Source organism: Fopius arisanus, unplaced genomic scaffold (assembly GCF_000806365.1).
Source record: "Fopius arisanus strain USDA-PBARC FA_bdor unplaced genomic scaffold, ASM80636v1 scaffold00005, whole genome shotgun sequence".
Classification (NCBI taxonomy): domain Eukaryota; kingdom Metazoa; phylum Arthropoda; class Insecta; order Hymenoptera; family Braconidae; genus Fopius; species Fopius arisanus.
Window position 1 is genome coordinate 1,088,943 of NW_011887744.1, and position 18,255 is coordinate 1,107,197.

General features: G+C 36.9%; 5 protein-coding genes across 8 annotated transcripts; 2 read left to right on the forward strand and 3 right to left on the reverse strand.

The window, feature by feature from the left end:
- Nucleotides 1-777: 777 nt before the first annotated feature.
- LOC105273367 (uncharacterized) lies at nucleotides 778-1,721 on the reverse strand. Its single transcript, XM_011315769.1, has 2 exons — nucleotides 1,604-1,721; nucleotides 778-1,281 (listed from the first exon to the last, which is right to left on the reverse strand). The coding sequence occupies exons 1-2, from the start codon at nucleotides 1,712-1,714 to the stop codon at nucleotides 802-804; spliced, it is 591 nt and encodes a 196-aa protein (XP_011314071.1). The 5' UTR covers nucleotides 1,715-1,721; the 3' UTR covers nucleotides 778-801.
- Nucleotides 1,722-2,630: 909 nt separating this feature from the next.
- LOC105273368 (E3 ubiquitin-protein ligase RFWD3) lies at nucleotides 2,631-5,439 on the forward strand. Its single transcript, XM_011315770.1, has 2 exons — nucleotides 2,631-2,885; nucleotides 2,987-5,439. The coding sequence occupies exons 1-2, from the start codon at nucleotides 2,876-2,878 to the stop codon at nucleotides 4,888-4,890; spliced, it is 1,914 nt and encodes a 637-aa protein (XP_011314072.1). The 5' UTR covers nucleotides 2,631-2,875; the 3' UTR covers nucleotides 4,891-5,439.
- A 196-nt stretch (nucleotides 5,440-5,635) lies between these two features.
- On the reverse strand, nucleotides 5,636-8,861 carry Ubc4 (ubiquitin conjugating enzyme 4). Its single transcript, XM_011315777.1, has 5 exons — nucleotides 8,270-8,861; nucleotides 7,234-7,386; nucleotides 7,052-7,134; nucleotides 6,809-6,972; nucleotides 5,636-6,575 (listed from the first exon to the last, which is right to left on the reverse strand). Exons 1-5 carry the CDS (start codon nucleotides 8,330-8,332, stop codon nucleotides 6,439-6,441), a joined length of 600 nt encoding a protein of 199 aa, XP_011314079.1. The 5' UTR covers nucleotides 8,333-8,861; the 3' UTR covers nucleotides 5,636-6,438.
- Nucleotides 7,681-15,688, forward strand: Prps (phosphoribosyl pyrophosphate synthetase). 4 transcript variants are annotated; one of them, XM_011315774.1, is made up of 7 exons: nucleotides 7,681-7,853; nucleotides 9,464-9,668; nucleotides 11,146-11,329; nucleotides 12,473-12,496; nucleotides 13,860-14,083; nucleotides 14,173-14,506; nucleotides 14,604-15,688. In XM_011315774.1, the coding sequence occupies exons 1-7, from the start codon at nucleotides 7,796-7,798 to the stop codon at nucleotides 14,694-14,696; spliced, it is 1,122 nt and encodes a 373-aa protein (XP_011314076.1). In that variant the 5' UTR covers nucleotides 7,681-7,795; the 3' UTR covers nucleotides 14,697-15,688. The 4 variants fall into 4 exon arrangements, with proteins under 4 accessions (XP_011314076.1, XP_011314077.1, XP_011314075.1 ...); XM_011315773.1 differs by lacking the exon at nucleotides 12,473-12,496 and adding an exon at nucleotides 11,635-11,703 and having other exon boundaries at nucleotides 7,683-7,853; XM_011315775.1 differs by lacking the exon at nucleotides 12,473-12,496 and having other exon boundaries at nucleotides 7,682-7,853; nucleotides 11,146-11,344.
- Nucleotides 15,569-18,209, reverse strand: LOC105273370 (metallophosphoesterase MPPED2). The gene is made up of 4 exons (XM_011315772.1): nucleotides 17,386-18,209; nucleotides 17,093-17,237; nucleotides 16,755-17,031; nucleotides 15,569-16,661 (listed from the first exon to the last, which is right to left on the reverse strand). Exons 1-4 carry the CDS (start codon nucleotides 17,506-17,508, stop codon nucleotides 16,301-16,303), a joined length of 906 nt encoding a protein of 301 aa, XP_011314074.1. The 5' UTR covers nucleotides 17,509-18,209; the 3' UTR covers nucleotides 15,569-16,300.
- Nucleotides 18,210-18,255: the final 46 nt, after the last annotated feature.

Here is an 18,255-nt window from a genome sequence, read left to right on the forward strand (position 1 = left end):
TGTTAGCTAGCGCTCTAGTTGTTGACAACCGCTACGGTGCTAGCTAACAATTATTGGAAAAAACGATTAATTTCCGGAATAACTAGCAGTCCAAATTTCGGAGTGAATTATATTTTCCAGATAATCCATCCGGGCCTTAAATTTACGTCGAATTTTATATCTTCGCCCAAAACAGTAAGTATGATATTAAATTATTATTGAAGTAAATCAAATAAACATCAATAAAAATAGTGAAGAAATAGTGACCAGAAGTGAGTTTATGAATGATTTCTTTCGTATTGCTTTTACTCAACACTTTTAATAATTTATTCCACAGACTAGCGTGTGGAATTATCACGAGATCATCAGGAGTCTTCGAAAATACTTTCATATATCCAGGTAAATGCACCATAGCCTAATACTCGTAGTATTTACCGATTACATACAATTTTAAAAGCTAATGTTTTGTGTGTCTTTTCAGAGTGTGGTAATAATCTTTAAAATCGACCCAGAGTGGATAGTGCACTTTTTGAAAACTACTATAAATTTATTTCTGTATGCAGGTCATGTAAAAGTCATATCATTCCATAATATTCCTGATGAAACATTTTTATATTTCAGTTTTTACTTATGAGGAGGGCTGAAGGTATTTATAACTCAAATAAAAATTCAATGTAAACCCATAAATAAATGTTTATTGTATTCCATCAGATTGATTCAATTCCTAATTTATCATTTCCCAGTGTGCGTGACGTAAAAAAAACAATAATAATCCAAAAAGGTATGCGAATAACAAGGAAAATTCGATCGAATGAGAATAAATCATTCGTTATCAGAACCACTGTCGTCAGAATTAGTTCTGCCTCGAATTGTTTTTGATTTCTTGTTTCCAAAGAGCAGATTAGACGGCTTCTTTCCCTTTTCTGGTGGATTCAACAGGTCACCAGTGTATGATATTGCACCAGACTGGACTATTCTCCACTCCATCATCTCTGTGGAAAAATCGTCGCAATTTCCGAGGTCCGTGAAGCCTACGATGTAGTCTTTTGTCTTGTTGTCTGAGATGAGGGCTATCGTGGGAATTATTTTGATCCACATTACGGAAATAGCTTTAAGGAAACTTGGGCGGCGAAAGGTGTTCACTGCTGGATAACCCCCTGTTGACGATTTCGGTTTCCTCTTGAGCTCTCGCATTTTGTCTGCCTTCACCTTTCGTAAATGCATTATCTTTCTTCGGGTCAAGAATTGATCCAGGAATTCATCGACTTCTGTATCTCCCGATAAGAATTTCTCAGCTATTTTCTGGACACGAAGGAGAATACAAATAAAAATCACAATTATTATTTGATAATTGTTTATATAATTGCTTAAATAATTACTTCCGATTCTTCTTCATTTTCAGCAGCAGCTCACAGCCTTTCTTTCAGACAGTTCATGTAATGCTTTTTTATTGACTTCGGCCAGAGAACGATTTCCAGCGATCAGAACTTTCTTTTCAGATTCCAATTCTTTGAACTAGGAAACCTCACGAAAAGTTAGTAAGTCGCATATCTAATAATAAGACAGGAAAATAATGAGATGACCGCCTTATTATCCATTTATTGTCATCGATTAAATAATTCACCTGTTTTATGTAATTGACAACTTCCTCGAATCTTCCATCATCGTTCAATATTTCTCCCAAATCAATGTTGCTGAGATGATTCAACATCGACAATGCAGCTAGAATATCCATAGAAATTGATGAATTTATTATTAATTCATTATTATTTATTATTAATAAATGTCATGGTTATTTTTTGATTCCAGGTTTTCAAATCATTATAATTTCCCATTAGTGGATTAGGCCTATAGGGGATACCACTTAAAAAAAAACGCGTCAAGGGCTCTACCTCTTGGGTGACGTGGAAAGAGTTTCACTTTAATTACTTGATTTAAGAAAAAATGCACTCTCAACTCTGCACCCCAAGAGAGGGAGGGGGACGCGGTCGACTGAGCGAATTTTATTTTCTGAAAATTAAAAATTTTTTATTTTCAGTGAATACCTCCTCGATTTTCATGCTCCCCTGATACTTTTCGAAAAATTTCGAATTTTCAATTTTCCGTGAATACCGCCTCCATTTTCATGCTCCCCTGATACTTTTTTGAAAATTTTTAATTTTTCAATTGCAGTGAATACCTCCTCGATTTTCATGCTCCTCTGATGCTTTTATGAAAATTTTGAATTTTCAAATTTCGGTGGAACACCTCCTTGATTTTCATGCTCCCCTGATACTTTTATAAAAATTTTGATTTTTCAGCTTTCAGTGAATAACTCTTCGATTTTCATGTTCCCCTTATACTTTTTCAAAAATTTGGACTTTTCGAATTTCAGTGAATCCCTCCTCGATTTTTATGCTCCCCTGATACTTTTCGGAAAATTTCGAAATTTAAAATTTCAGTGAATCCCTCCTCGATTTTTATGCTCCCCTGATACTTTTCGAAAAATTTCGAAATTTCAAATTTCCGTGAATACCTCCTCGATTTTCATGCTCCCCAGATACTTTTCGAAAAATTTCGTGTGGCGCCCTCCCTCTCTTAGGGTGCAATACTACGATGCCGCTGGGGTCACTCAAACCCCCAGAACTGAGCCTCTACTTTGATCAATCCTCTTTGGACCAAATGAACAAAATAAACTCATTTCATAACAGCTGTGTGCACCATGTTATGTTTACTTCTGGCTGCAGTCAAGGAGTAATGTAACGTGGTCTCATTGAATCACTCAAGTTGACATTGAATCCAAAAAAAACCAAAACAAAATATGACCCCACGCTCTCATTAACGCTGAAGTGAAGTTCCGTTAAAAAATTATCACCAAGTCACCGAGCCAGAACCTGAAAAAATCCTGACAGCAGAAATGGAATATAGTGAGTCCCTTTCATTACTTCTCTGACCAAATTTAGAGGGGGGACAACCCTACGAGCTAGCTGCGTAGAACAAAGGCCAAGAGAAAACCTCACAATTTCAGATCACAATTACCTTGAGGTGGCAATTTTGCCAAGTGAATCAGTGGATTTATCAATGAATATCGTACCAGAGTCCGGTAACGAGCCTGACCTGGGAGATAACTCAAGTCCCAGTGGCCAGGAGGAGGAAGAGGAGGATGAATACGTACTGATAGTGGATGACGCCCTAATGCCAGTTGAAATTCGCCCTGCAGAAATAATCGAGGCTGTTGATCTAGAAAACGTTGGGAACATCGAGATAATCGAGAATGTCGAGAACGTCGCCAACATCATGGAAGTGCAAGCGATTAACGAGAACTCACAGGAGAATGCTCCAGAGATAATTCAAGTGGCAGAGATACCTCAGAACGAGGATTCCACGGCCTCTTCAGCGACCTCCTCATCGGCCCTAGAGTCCGAAGAGGAGAAGCCCCGAAAGAAACGAAAATTGGAGATAGAAGCCAAATCATTGACCCAAGATAGTGACGAGTCTGATGAGGGTAAATCGTGTCCCATCTGCATGGAGCACTGGACAAACTCTGGAGATCACCGGCTGTGCTCTCTCGCTTGTGGTCATTTATTCGGTCACAAGTGTGTCCTCAGGTGGTTGAAACAGGAGTGCACAGCCCAGAATCGCAGGTGTCCCCACTGTAACAGAAAAGCCCACACCAAGGACATCAGAATGATCTACACCACCAATCTCTCATCAGTGGACACTATCGAGCTTGATCGTCTCAAAAATGAACTCCAGACTGTGATGGCGAGAAACAAAAGCATGGAGTCAGAGATATCGAAATCTCATTTGCGGTATAAAATTGCTCAAGATAGGATAAAGGAACTTACACAGAAGATAACTGATTTGGAGACTCAGAGACATGATTTTAGGACGGAGCTAAGAGAGAGGACTACTGGGGGACATGTCGGCAGAAAGTTCCACCTAGATAGAACTTTTGAGATGCCCAGGGATGGGTGCGGCAGAGTTCTCGATTATAACTCATGGTATGGATATCTCGCTGTATCCCAAAAATCACCGAATGGAATATTTCCTGGGTATGGGGTGAAGAAGATTGACACGCACAAGTACGAGCAGCTGCAATTCACCCTGCTGCACAGTCAGCAAATAAGGGATATGGCTTTTCACCAAACACAACAATCATTGTTGCTGTCAGTGAGCTTTGATAAGACTGCAAAGTTGATGGATATTCACAATGATCAAGTGCTGCATGGATTTCCTGTAGAGTCTCAGGTGTGGAGTTGCTGCTGGGCTGGGGACAATCCCAATATCTTTGTCGTTGGCACCCAGAAGGGACTCATCACACAATTCGATATTAGACAGACTGCTGGAGCACTGGATACGTTGGAGAGTCCTGGTGACAGATCTCCCGTTGCATCCCTGGCAACGGTGCCTCCCTGCTCCTCAAATGGAATAGTCAGGGGTGGATTTTTAGCCAGTCACTTGAACTCTTGTTATGCATACGAAATAAGAAATAATGTTTATGTTGCTAAGCAGATGCTTCACGAGGGACCGTTCACGTGCATTCGGTATGACTCACAGAATCATCATGCACTTATCTCATGCAGGCCCAATGCCAACAATCTTCAAGCCAGGCACATTGTTTTTTCGGTGGAGAAAGTCACTGAGAATACTGTTGCATGCAATACTGTTCATACTTTTACAGCTGGAAGCACTCAGAATTTATTGTCGAGACCCTGTCATATTAATTTTACCGATGATACTTTTGTTGCTGCCCATCAGGAGTCGACTAAGAGTGTTCCTATCTGGAGTGTCTCTACGGGCAAGGAGGTGCAGAGACTTCCTACATGCAATCCTGTCGTTGATCTATGCTCATTCAGACTGCAAAATTCCGTTTTCCTTGGAGCCCTCTCCGGGAATAAACTCAGGCTGTACAATTGTGAGCAACCGTAACGATTAATTTAGTTGTCAGTTAGTCTCCTAAGGTGGAGATAGATTCAAGATTCGAAGTGGAGCTGTCATTCTTCTCCTCTTTTTGTATACATTGTCTTGTGCATCGTAGGATTAAGAATAACTTAATTGTAATGTTTGGGAATGAAAAGTTTTACATAAAAAAAGGGAGATATTCATTGACAACAATTTCAATAAAATCTATTGTAAATTTTGTAATGAAAAGAGTGCTTCTTCTTTTCATTTTTGACGTTTAATTCCTGATTGATTTGGGAGAAGGTTTCCTAGACCTGTTAATTTTATTTGATCTAAATTACGACGAAATGGAAAGTCCAGGACTTTGATTGGTGTCTCCTTGAGCTCTGCGATCTCTTGATCTCGTTTACTGCAAGTTCAGTTTAAAACTTCAGCTCCTCTAATAGTTATGTTGTAGTTTTTTTATATACATTGCCTTGCGCATCTTAGGATATGAAGAATAACTTAATTGTAATGTTTGAGAATGAGAATTTTTATATGAGCAATTGAATAAGAATTGGAATAAAGTATATTATACGTTTTTCAAGGAAGAGAGTATTTTTTTATTATCAATATCTGATTGATCTGGAAATTCATGACTGAAGACGAGAACACGATGGGCTCCGGAATTTCGTTTTAATTACGAAAGAATGAGTTTCTGGAATTCCACGCTGCAAAATTAAGCTATTACAGTTAATTCATAATGAAAAAAAGGCGATTACTCATGACCGTCTCCAATTTAAAAAGATTTATTTATTCAATAGTCTGATGCTCACTTCCAGCAGATGATGAAAAAATCAGGCTGAAATCAGCCATCGTATAATATGAGAATAAAGATCAAAGAAATCGACAATTAATTGATTCAGAGACTGATTCGAAGACTTATCAATTATTTTTCATGTTCATTGCTTGAAAAACACAATTCATTCAGTCGAACAGAAAAATTGAATAGAAATATGATGAATTGGTTCCGAGTATGTAATATGAAAATATGAATGGATTTTTCTCCGGTCGAATCTCCCCTAAATGCACGTGTTCTCTGGACTAGCACCAAGCAAACACAAAAAAAAAATATACAAATCATTTCTTCCGTTTATATTTAAAAGTTCATAAACTGCGGTAATAGTTTATACATGGTTGTAACTAGCACTAAAAGAATCACGATTGTTTTTCCATGAAATATACACAATTTGTTCTTCAAAGGAGTACGTAATAGATTTCGCGACCAAAAGAGAATATCGGCAATTGGCTTTGAGTGTTCCTTGCGACCGTCGTTCCAAGCTGCTTTATTCAGGATTCATGCCTACTATACAAAAAAATTTATTCACTGATAATTCCGTTTGTTTTTAATAGTTCATAGTTGAATTTCCCTTTTTTTAAACTCTGTGGTAATATTGTCTTTAAGCTTGAATTTTATTTCGGTGGACGAGAGACGCTCTGCGTCTTTTATCAATTAACTGATGATTTTTAACTTTGAATAATGGGGAAAGGGGATGATGGACTGGGTGAGTTCAAGTTTTATTCCTTGTACTATCACTAACTGAAGAGTTGTTCAGTGGCACGTTCCAAGTCCCAGTTGAATGAGGATAGTGCTACTCGTGCATTATGCTCCTCAATTCCCATGTCCGTTAGTCTTCTTATCTTATCGGTCAGCTCTGGCATCTTTGCTGGCCCTGTGGACAATTGTTAATTCTTCATTTTAATCCTTTTGATATTTCGCAAGTTGGAATTATTTTCTAGACTCGTAATGCATTTGAAATTAAGAGACTGCATGTGAATCTTGTTACATAATTGACACACAATTTTAAACAATTTCAGATTCTCCAATTTCAAAAATCATCATTATTTATATAAAAAATTTTCCAACGTCATGTAATCTGCGATTGTATGATTGATTATTTCAGACCTCCTGCGTAGACAGACGTCCAATGTCTGGCCGTTTGACGAAACATGTCAGGATTTTCTTTGAATTGTCTAGCTACCACAGCGTCCTGGGGATCGTCTGGCTCCGCTGCTGATAATAAGGCTTGCAAAGATAGCAGGACTGTTCGTAGGGTCATAGCCGCTGCCCTTTAGATTCACAAAAATTAAATAAATTCAATTCACATAGCTCTGATTGATTTTATTTAAATGATGAGCTTTGCATTACCATTGATCTTTAAGGATATCTAGACAAATGGCTCCTGTTACCGATGATATATTGGGGTGCCATATCTTGGTGATAAAACGTACCTTAAACATTAAAATTCCAATTTCAAACAAATGGAATGGAAAATCGGAGTTTCATCACCCAATTACTCAATTGAAGACTCGTCATATGTTCTTCATTACCTTTGGAGGATTGAATGGATAAGTTTCTGGTACTTTAATCTCCAACACGAAGTTACCCCCTTCATAAGGTGTATCGGGTGGTCCAGCGATTTCTCCCTTGAGCTCCGTAAAACTGTCATTAACAAGTTCAACTCTAATCGCACATTTGGCTACCTGAAAAAATTATTTATAAAAATGCGTATGAAACAGCTAGCCCCAGACAAATGAAGTGCACTACATCACGACTTCCCTTTCACCGTCCAAACTTCGGAAATTAATCAAAACAAAGCCTCTATTTGGATAGAAATTCGCAAGCAAAATTCTTGAGTGTCATGGAAAAAAAACAAATCATGGAATCTCGAGCAAAACGAAATCAACATAACCCCTGACACAAGGGGGAGGACCAAGAAATTGATAACAAAATGGTGAAACATTCCCAGACAAGATAATCCAATTTATTAATATAGTCACTAGTGTCTTGTTTCCTCTGTTGTTTTGAGGCTAGTCTCTCTCCAGTTGATCAAAAAAAAGTGCGATGAACATTCCGTTCCACTATTAATAACCAATATAAAATAATCTAACAATGGAACAACAGGGATCATCAAGTACCTCCAGCACTGACAATGATGCCACATCGGAAGGTAAAAGTTATCCCAGTGAAAATACACGTGTCATGCGCCAGTAAATGACAAAACCCTTTGACAATGTCACGCGAAATAAAATCCACGGGAATTACAGTACACACCTCATAATTTTCACTTATAAAATCGTTATTTCGATAGGCTTTTGTGTCATCCTGAGTGTGTAATTTACCCAAGAGTCATACCGAGTGATCCACGATGACGAGAGTAACGAGAAATTGAGATTGAGAAAAAAAAAAACGGGGTCAAAGTCTAAAAAATCTCTAGAGCAATCGAACAATTTCTCAATTCTCGAGTCTCCATTGCATAATACAATTGAAATATAATTATCCGTTTAATAATAATTGTTGGAAGACATCAGGAAATTTTGAGACTGAAGAATAACCCAAGGGGACGTTTGATATTTGTCGACTCACCTCTTCGCTTTTTATAACCTCTTTGAACTCCCTTTTTATCCTCTGTGCAGCAATATTGGCCATTTTTTTCCACAAACTTCTTTATTGCTAATTAATTACAATCTCCTCGGTGAATTAAATGTCAACACACTGCCATTATCCCAACTCAAATCCTCAGATGCTACGATAATGTTATAATTTCAACCGTTCACCTTCACTTGACTGATTTTTCAATTAAGGGTGTTAAAATTTTGCTCCTTTATTTTTGCGTTACCAAATATTACTCCAGGGTTGACAATTTTTTTTTTACAGAGAGTGGAGGATTAGTCCCCCTAATTGATCAACTTAAATATAATTTTGTACGAAAATTCACAAACCGAGGACGTTAACCACCCGTTTACTCGCGTCTTCGGTGGAAAAAACCGCGCGAGCGCAACAAATCAGTGAATTTACCATCAGAGTAAAACCGGCAGAGATAAAAGGAACACCGGCGCCACATTTGACCACAATCTCAAAAAAAAATCCCTTCACCATAACATATATTCCGGCTGCTTCATCAATTTATTTTTATTTTCACCTGTCCATCAAATTCCAAGTTATTTCTCTTCGTTTGACAGCAGCGCCTCTCAATCGGCGGTAAATACAAATTTAATAATCAATTATCACTTCTTATAATTTACTCGAAAAATGCAAAATTATGCCACGTGTTGACAGTCCCTCATCCATCGATTAATCATAATCCTTCGAGATATCGATAAAAATGACAGACACCTTGTGAATGACAATTCATCATCTAAAGTTTCAACTGTAAATCCTCGATAAACAACAGATAAACAATTTGTATAATGAGATTAACCGGCTAGTGACGCATGCAAGGGGTTTTCGCAATGGGCGACCGCCCTGTTGTCGACAAGATTCAAATGAAAAATAAAAAATGGAAAGCTGACGAAAGAGCGTTGGCACATGATTTCGTTGCGAAAAACAATTGTGTCATTTTAATCGTTCGAACGACAAAACAAATCAATTGATTAAATATACTCATAATAAAAAAATAGAGCGATAAGAAAACGTGTTGGGTAGTGGGCGGAGCTTGTTTTAGCGACCAACGTCACTTCCGATTGGACAGAAAAGCCCGATGATTGGTGGATTGTGAAATTCCCTACCCGTTAGAGGAACTTCTTCCACCACGATACATAATTTTTTCTTCCTATACAGTGATGCCCGTGTCCCAGCCAGTACGTGCCAAGAGTTTGTTACGAGCAAACTTGGAGAAATCACGCGGAGTATTACAGAGCAGAATGCCGAATATCAAGGTCTTCAGTGGTACATCACATCCGGATCTGGCGCAGAGGATAGTGGACAGACTCGGCATTGACACTGGAAAAGTTGTCACTAAAAAATTCAGCAACCTAGAGACATGGTAATTATACTTGCTCCGTGTGTAGTTTATTATTTTTTTTTTCGCCAATCCCTTTAATTGGGGTAAAAGCCATGGGGGGAGGTGTTCCCGCGTGCCTCGATGCTCCATGCTGCCTCTATGAGGCTACGATGCCTACAACCACGTGTCCATAAAGAACTGAAAAAAACTATTTAAATCCACTTGTCTGGGATTTCACAAACCCATGAAAATCCATGAATAATCGCCTATGGGACCGACATTTTTTTCAATGTAATGCACTGCACTTTTCAAGCTATTATCATCGATTTATTTTCAACCATTAGAGACGATAATAACAACAGTCATGTCAGTATGTGACGTAGTTCCATTATTTTTGGAGAAGAATGAACTCTCAGGACATCTCCTGAAATTTCCTATGTTATGTTGTTTTTGTATCGCTACAGCCCCCGGCTAACTTTTTATTTGTTATTATTACTATTAATTTGTCGAATTTTGACTTGTTATTATCATTAACATTATTATAATCACTTGATATTATTATTGAAATTAGATCGTGGGAATAGTTGAGGAAATAGTTTATTTACAGAATCCTTTGGAGGCAATTTAATCCATTCCTCAAGCTACTCCTTTAATCTAGAGATTTTGAGATATTTTTCTGATCCGTCGATATTTCGGCGTTATTCTTTGGCTCATATTTATAAATTCACGTGGTCTATTGAGTAATCAGCTGAAATCTATAAATTGACGGTATTGTATAATACCTGATGGTTGTGTTTGTTCGATAATTGGGAGAATCGTTGGAACGTAAAATAAATGTAACCTTGGTAAATTCATTGTTCCACATTAGGCCATTATTATTTTCTTGATAATAATTTTTCCTCGTGTGAGTACATGACGTCTTGGCTTTAGGAGAAAATTAATTTGCGCGGGAGATTGGTGATTGCTAATTCCTCAGCTGGCATAAACGGGAAATTTCCAGCGTCTCGGAGCTATTAATCATTCACAACAGTCTCGCAGTTTGGTCCAGTTGAAGGCGGAGATAATGACAAAACGGGTTTATTAATATGGAGAGTAAAAAAAAATCACCGTGGCCTTGAAATCAATACATTGGGAGGTTTATTTGCATTATTTGGAAGGGGAAATTTCCACGTAGATACCATAGAATTCATTATGCGCCTCCATCTTTAATTACATCATAATTTGGGTATTCGTTTGAGTACCAATTTTGACGCGCAGAAGAAAAAAAAATGAAAGAAACGATGTTGACGATGATGATTAAAATTTTCTGCTAAAATGACGAGTACTCAAACGAAATAACTAACAACATAACTGATAGCAATGAAATAAACTAAAACGTTGAAAAAACACGTTTCTGACTGCGTCCTCACTTCAGATAGAAACAAATATGAAGATAATACCTGCGCGTTTGTATGAATGATTCACGTAATCATTTATTCATGATTTTTATTTGAATGAATTGTGATTTACCGATTTCTAGTGTGGAGATAGGCGAGTCAGTGAGAGGAGAAGACGTCTACATTGTACAGAGTGGAAGTGGAGAGGTGAATGACAATCTGATGGAGCTCCTCATAATGATAAATGCCTGTAAAATAGCATCAGCATCGCGTGTCACAGCCGTCATCCCCTGCTTCCCCTATGCCAGACAGGACAAGAAGGACAAGGTAGGACCATCCAAGGTGCATTCCATTTGATTTTTCTCCATTTTTTATAAGTCTATATCTACCAAGAGCACGAAAACTGCGAAAAAATGTTTCTAAATTTTTAATCGCTCATCAAAAACCGAAGATCAATGCTTTGGTTGTTCATTGAGAGAACGTAGAGGTGGAGGAAGAGTAATTCATTAGTTTGTGATGGATAATATCTTGGGGAATGGACGGAGGATTTTCATATCACTTGAAAGATATCTGTTTTGTCTGTTTTTTTTTTGTTTCCTCTTGTTTTTTTCTTTGTGTACTGTAATTCACAGGGAGGTGATGGTACCGAGAAGAAAGGCGCGAAAACAGTTGTCATGAAGTCAAACGAGTGGAAATTCAGGGTATTAATATTATTTTCTTCTTCTTTCTGTAGCTTAATGCATCCTGAGGGAAAATATCAACATTATAAATAATTAGATAATTATTTATCATATTGGGGATAACGCGAATGTTTTTTTAATGAGTTTATTACACCATTCAGGTGCTTATTCTCAATCGGCTTTGCTACCATTCGAGGGATCGTCGAGCTTCTTTGTATTTTTTCCAAAAATATTAAAGTGTACAAAATGCATGTTTTGATATTTTTATTACAGATTCAGCAGGTCTATCATAGAAACCGCTTGAATCATCATAACACGCTTACGAATACGTCGTCAATTCGTATTGTCATTCACAAATGATATTTAACGCATTTATGTGATATTTTTCAATGAGACATTTCACAGCTCAAGTAACACGCGAATATGTCGTTTCATATCCACGAAAATGTTAGCAGAATTTATATATTCTGAAATTTCCTCATTTTTCACTGCGATAATCAGTTATCGAGGAGAGACCCCCCTGGAACTATTGCAAAAATACTGTTTGAAGGCGATGGGTTATCATTCAGTGATAAACTGTTGCAAAACATTAATGGGCATATGTACGAAACCCACTGGAAATTTCAGTTGTATTATTTATTAATCTGAACATATTTTTAAAATATCTTTCTAGGGTTGATTTTAATGTTTTATTGTTTATGAAGGAATTCTCTAGATATTTTTTTGAGTTTGTTTTATTTTTGACAAACGATTGAGGGGAATATGTCTCTGAATAGTTGGGTATTTTCAGGACTTTGTGCCCGACCTGTCGACAGTGAGTATCAACCGAAATAAATAAAAAAAAAAGCAAAAGTAAAGAAACAACCATGAACCGATCTAAATAAACGTGAATTGAGAGCAGATTTTAGAGGTTTCAGAGTGAAGTTTTTTTTGTAATTTCTACTATAACTCGTTTAATTATCGTTACTTTTCAATTAATTACGTACAGCAGTTGATTATCCGTAGGACTAACAATACGAGACCTTTTGACTATAATTTTTTTTTTATTTTAATTTGGCTGCAAGGCAGAGCGACTTCCCCGCAACCCAATGAATGAATGATCGTTTTTTTTTTGTTACATTTTTTTCAATCCAATTTTACAGTTGAGAAACAGAATCAAAGAACTTTCTTGACATCCATTGAATGAGAGGGCAAAATATTAATACGATAGCGAAATTATGTGGCGTTATCAGCAATGATTACGAGTTTTGTTTTTGTTGTTTCTGGTTATCCTGGGGTATATGATGTACGTTTGCTCTCTGGGTACTAACAAAACTCTGTCGCTTGTTCACACGATTAACAATATAATTTACATTACTAATCGAAGTTTGAATTATGAAAAATCAAACTAGTTGACGTGAGATGCTTGATGCCTGATTATATTTTCCACGGATGTGAACAATTGACTCGTTCAATCCCCTTGTTACGAGTTTAGTAATCACGTGAGACAGCCATAACCACCAGCTTTCTGTCAAGTTACAGCCTATTGTCTCTAGGCTACCATTGAATGATGAATAGTTCTATTGACAGTTCGATGTGCCTAAAAGTATCAAGAGAGATTACATGGTCATCTTAATCATTCAAAGTTATTACCTGATAGTTCATCGTTCATTTCAGTTAGAAAAACCTCCACGAATATCTAGAATAGTCCTAAATTGATTGGTAGTTGTCTTCTAGTATTGAATCTTCGCAGATACTTTTATGTGCATTGTGCTAATAATTTTTTTGTTGACTCAAAATAACTTAGTGAAATTGCTTTACTTACAGTACCCGTCGAGTCTAACTGGGGTGCATTTGCAACACGTCTTTATCCTTTATCTATCTTATTATTTTTTTTTACATTTTTTATTTTTACTGCAATTTGTGACAGGAGGATAGATATTCGACGATTATGTCTGGTAATTGTATTCATATTTTGTCCTCTTCCACGAGAGGTACTTGGTCCAAGCCCAGAGATCAAAATTTTTGGCAATAATCGTTTTTGGATAGACATCCAAGTGTTGGAAAGAAAAAAGGATTAACAGGTGTTTTTAAAGTTCCAGGGGGATTACCAGTTGCAAATGGACTTGAGGAGACTCATGCAATTGATCACCATTGTTTAGTTTGAATGGAAACAATACGAGTTTTGTGTTTTACAGAGTCGTGCACCGATATCAGCGAAACTCGTGGCTAACATGCTCTCAGTGGCTGGGGCCGATCACATTATCACGATGGATCTTCATGCCAGTCAGATACAAGGATTTTTTGATATTCCTGTTGATAATTTATTCGCTGAACCAGCTGTTCTAAAGTGGATCAAAGAGAACATTGCAGAGTGGCGAAATAGTATCATCGTTTCACCAGATGCTGGCGGAGCGAAAAGGTATTCTTTCAATTGATTTAATCAATTATTATAGGTCTCACGAAAATCTTTCCCTTAGGATTCGCATGAGCAATTTATAATTTGTTTAGAGTAACATCGATTGCTGATCGATTGAATGTTGAATTCGCCCTCATTCACAAGGAGAGGAAGAAAGCCAATGAGGTAGCTAGTATGGTTCTCGTTGGTGACGTTAAAGACAGAGTTGCAATTCTCGTGGACGATATGGCAGACACCTGTGGAACGATCTGTCATGCTGCTGAGAAATTACTCGAAGCCGGAGCCACCAAAGTCTATGCTATTCTCACTCATGGTATCTTCAGTGGTCCAGCCATCAGTAGGATTAATAATGCTTGCTTCGAGGCTGTAGTTGTCACCAACACTATCCCTCAAGATGGACACATGAAGGACTGCCCCAAAATTCAGGTAAATTAAATTATTCGTGAAACGAGAGTATGTAAAATTTTTTTTTACACTTCTGCCATTTACACTAATAACTAAATTGTTCGTTTATCTTTTCTAGTGCATCGACGTCTCGATGATGTTCGCTGAGGCAGTAAGAAGAACTCACAATGGTGAATCCGTATCGTACCTGTTTTCAAACGTACCCTATTGAGGCAACTCATATGACCCTCAGCATTATGTAAGACAACTAAAATTGTAATCGTATGTTTAGCGGTTCAATTGTTATTCGCAGTTTAGGATAAAAGTTAAGAAAATTGCCCGAGTAAGCATGACATAAGAACATAATTAAAGAAATGATTCATAATACGAACAAGATAAAAGAAAACGGTTCCTTTGAAATAATGTGATGCGCCTCGGATTCACCGAGACGACACACATTTTTTTCTTGTTTCTGTTTACATTAGATCGATTCGGCAACACGGTCCGATATCGAGGTCAGCCATTATATATTTTCCTCTTAGGAATAAGCTATAGACTTTCGAAGAAATTGGCAGATGCAGGAGATTACATGGAGTAATAATAAATTCAATAGCAATGATTTGAAATCAATTACAATTTTCATAGCTTCGGGTGAATGGAAAAAAGCGTTAAATTCGGAGGAAAGTCTTTTTCTTATGAAAATATACACGTCCAAGTGGCCCTAAATTCTTCTGATGAATACGATTTAAAATAATTCCTTAAAAACTGAACATAAATCATGTGATTATAACTTGGGACTTTGGCTCCCAAAACGAATAGATTCATCATGGAAGATTGATTTCACTGATAAACAAATTTATTTACATCAGCCTGTATAGTTAGCATATCGTTTCGTGCATTTTCACATCCTATTTGGAACGTCAATGACATCAATATTAATATGACAAATGATAAATTATCTCGGATTTGATATTAAAGAAATGGAAATTGTAATAATATGAATGATGATGGGGAAACATAATGCGTGAGGATCTCTCAGAGATATCCAGAAATGAAGAGCGGGTCTCAGGCAATTGGGTAGACAAGACGACCAAGAAAACGTTATGATTGTTTCCCTGTTAATTTATTATACGGTATAAAGTACAAAAAGCGAATATGCGTTATGGAGTCCGAGATTACAGTTGGTCGCAATACGATCTTAAAATAAAACTGAAATAAAATAGACTATGCTTTTTAATTTTTTTTGTCTTCATTGAAAGCACAGAGAGGCAGAGTGAGAGTATTCCAAATGTCTTAAAAGTGATCTGTTTTATTGAATAAATTTTGGTTTGTTGTGATAGCATATTCTCTTGGAAACTTCAACAATTTAATCAGTGGCAGATACGAACAATAAAATTGAATATTCTCACACTATCTCAAATGACATCAGTCCTTGCTTATCATTGAGTAAACATAATTCATTGTTCGCCCCTCAGTGTTACAATCTCACTGTCATTCTCTCTATTGAAATAAAAAATACATTATTCTTGCCACTTACAGTCTAGACGATTTTCTTGTGCAAGTGTCAGCACCATTCACGATTAAAGCTATTGAGTTTTTTTTTCAAAAGGGAAAATAAATAAAAGCGTGCATTTTCCTCACTCAATTTCTACCGAATATCATTTCATTGGATCTTGCCGAAATCCAAGAATTTTTTTTACGGTTTTTTATTCGTTTTGGGCCCCTATATTTATCGTTTGAAAATACACTGTGATTACTCAGCCGACAGGTGAATAACTCCCGTAAAAACAGACGTGGGATTAAAACGAGAACGACTATCACGTGATTCTACTGTATTCAATTCGGTCGTTTATCAAAACCATCGGGTAACGTAATATCAAAAACAATCGGTGGATTGCTTGGGAGATAATTGAGATCGCAGGTCGATGCATTAATATAAATAATTCTCCCATCAGAAGATATACCGTATCCCTCATGTATATGCCCAAAAACATGATACTTGGGTTTTATTCGTTGTTGTACTGTTGACAACAATTCTACACAGCCAGCACGAACTCCACTGCAGCAGAGATCCCCATGTCCAATGGGTGGTGTATGAGTGACTAGAATATCAGTGTCCGAAGGTATTAGATCCCACTTGGATAGACAAGACTCACCCCTGGGAACATTAAAGGCCCATTTGCAGAATTCCGGCTGCCTGTAATTGCAAAAGTCCTTTCAACATGTATTTTTAATGAGAAAAAAATAATGAAAAAAATAATGATTGTTGAACAATGATCATGAGGCTCACCAAGGAGTTCCATAAATTTTAATTCCATACAAAGTTATCCCCGAGTCTTCCAAATAAGTACAATTAGTCAAGTACTCCTTAACATTGGCTGTCTGAATAGCTTCGGCTAGGGTGTCCTTGGACATTCCCAGGGTTGGAATATTATCGAGAATACTGGTCCCCATATGTTTTTGTCTGTCACCACTGCTGTGAGTGGTGAAGGGGTGGGTGAATGTCGGATCGAAAGACAATTCATGATTCCCTGCTATCACTATTTTATGCTTATGGGGTAAATTACCTAGTGCACAAGAAAATATCATCAATAGTGCTTCAGTAATAAATCGTTATGGAATAATTACCTATCCAATTATTAAACTCTACAACTTCTTGAAGACTTCCACACTTTGTAAAGTCGCCAGCATGTATAAAAATATCACCAGGTGGTATATCAAACTTGATGTAAGGAGTTAATGAGTGAGTGTCACTCATACACACAACTCTAAGCTGAAAGATAATCCATTAATATCAATAAAATTTATTGTATCATCTTAAATTGAGGCAAGGTGGAAAGGTCCTTGTTGAAGGTGCACGTGCAGGTGATGAGCTTCAGAATAATTATAAAAATACATGTCAATTGAATTATCAGTCTCACTTTATTCTCTGGTGCTTCGGTCGTCGGTGTTTTGGCATTGATCTTGATGACTTTCTGATGCTGTGACAACTCCTGCCAAGCAGCAGTGGGATTACTCGTCAAAGGGTGAATCTCTATATCCATTTGTGATCAAATAACCATCACTGTCACAATAATTTTTTGAATACTTGCTCCAATTTGACACTTGGTTGCTCTTCCTAACCTTATCCTCAGCTCCAAAATGTTTCTTTCACTACATCTGTCAAGACTGAGGAAAATTGATCGTTTTTTCGCGCAAATTCATCAGTTCATTTGAAAATTTATTCGCCGTCAAATTTTTCAGGTGAATAAACTGAAAAAATTCCACTGCATGACGTTTTCATGTCAAAATATCCGCGTCATACTCAGTCATAATAACCGGCGTCAAACTGATTATAGAAAAATTATCGCGCCATGAGCATTGACGTAGTATTGTGATTTAAAGTGCAAAAAAATGGCGTCTTAGCCATCTCCTCAATTTTTGAATGCAAAAGAAATATCGGAATTGGAAAAAAAATCCTGAAGAGTCCCCCGTTAGATTCAGCAATAACTTCAATCAATTGACGTGCAATTATGAAAGCCATTTTACTAAAAAATATTGAAATTTATTTATTTATCAAATTAATTATTAATGATCAATCAATTCAATCCACTTTATTCCGGATTTTCGAAGAAAATCTCTGAAAGTCTCTGAGATTGACTAATCTTGAGAGCATTTTATTATTCATGAATATAAGAATGTTCATAATAATATTTTGCATATAGTGCAAAAATATGCAGTAAATTAAAAAACTCGACTAGGAAACAGGAGGTGAGCCTTCGTCACTTGATAATATTTTCATTTAATTTCAA

Excerpts from the sequence above, each read along its gene's own strand:
- LOC105273367 (XM_011315769.1), bottom strand. The coding sequence starts at position 1,714 with ATGGATATTCTAGCTGCATTGTCGATGTTGAATCATCTCAGCAACATT. Across the intron at positions 1,282-1,603 it reads TTGTCAATTACATAAAACAG|AAAATAGCTGAGAAATTCTT; the intron begins GTGAATTATTTA and ends CTTCGTGTCCAG.
- Prps (XM_011315773.1), top strand. The coding sequence starts at position 7,796 with ATGGAACAACAGGGATCATCAAGTACCTCCAGCACTGACAATGATGCC. Across the intron at positions 11,330-11,634 it reads GACAGGACAAGAAGGACAAG|GGAGGTGATGGTACCGAGAA; the intron begins GTAGGACCATCC and ends TGTAATTCACAG. Across the intron at positions 11,704-13,859 it reads CAAACGAGTGGAAATTCAGG|AGTCGTGCACCGATATCAGC; the intron begins GTATTAATATTA and ends TGTGTTTTACAG.
- Ubc4 (XM_011315777.1), bottom strand. The coding sequence starts at position 8,332 with ATGGCCAATATTGCTGCACAGAGGATAAAAAGGGAGTTCAAAGAGGTT. Across the intron at positions 7,387-8,269 it reads AGGTTATAAAAAGCGAAGAG|GTAGCCAAATGTGCGATTAG; the intron begins GTGAGTCGACAA and ends TAATTTTTTCAG. Across the intron at positions 7,135-7,233 it reads ATCCATTCAATCCTCCAAAG|GTACGTTTTATCACCAAGAT; the intron begins GTAATGAAGAAC and ends TTAATGTTTAAG.
- LOC105273370 (XM_011315772.1), bottom strand. The coding sequence starts at position 17,508 with ATGGATATAGAGATTCACCCTTTGACGAGTAATCCCACTGCTGCTTGG. Across the intron at positions 17,238-17,385 it reads CCGAAGCACCAGAGAATAAA|CTTAGAGTTGTGTGTATGAG; the intron begins GTGAGACTGATA and ends ATTATCTTTCAG. Across the intron at positions 16,662-16,754 it reads AAAATTTATGGAACTCCTTG|GCAGCCGGAATTCTGCAAAT; the intron begins GTGAGCCTCATG and ends TTGCAATTACAG.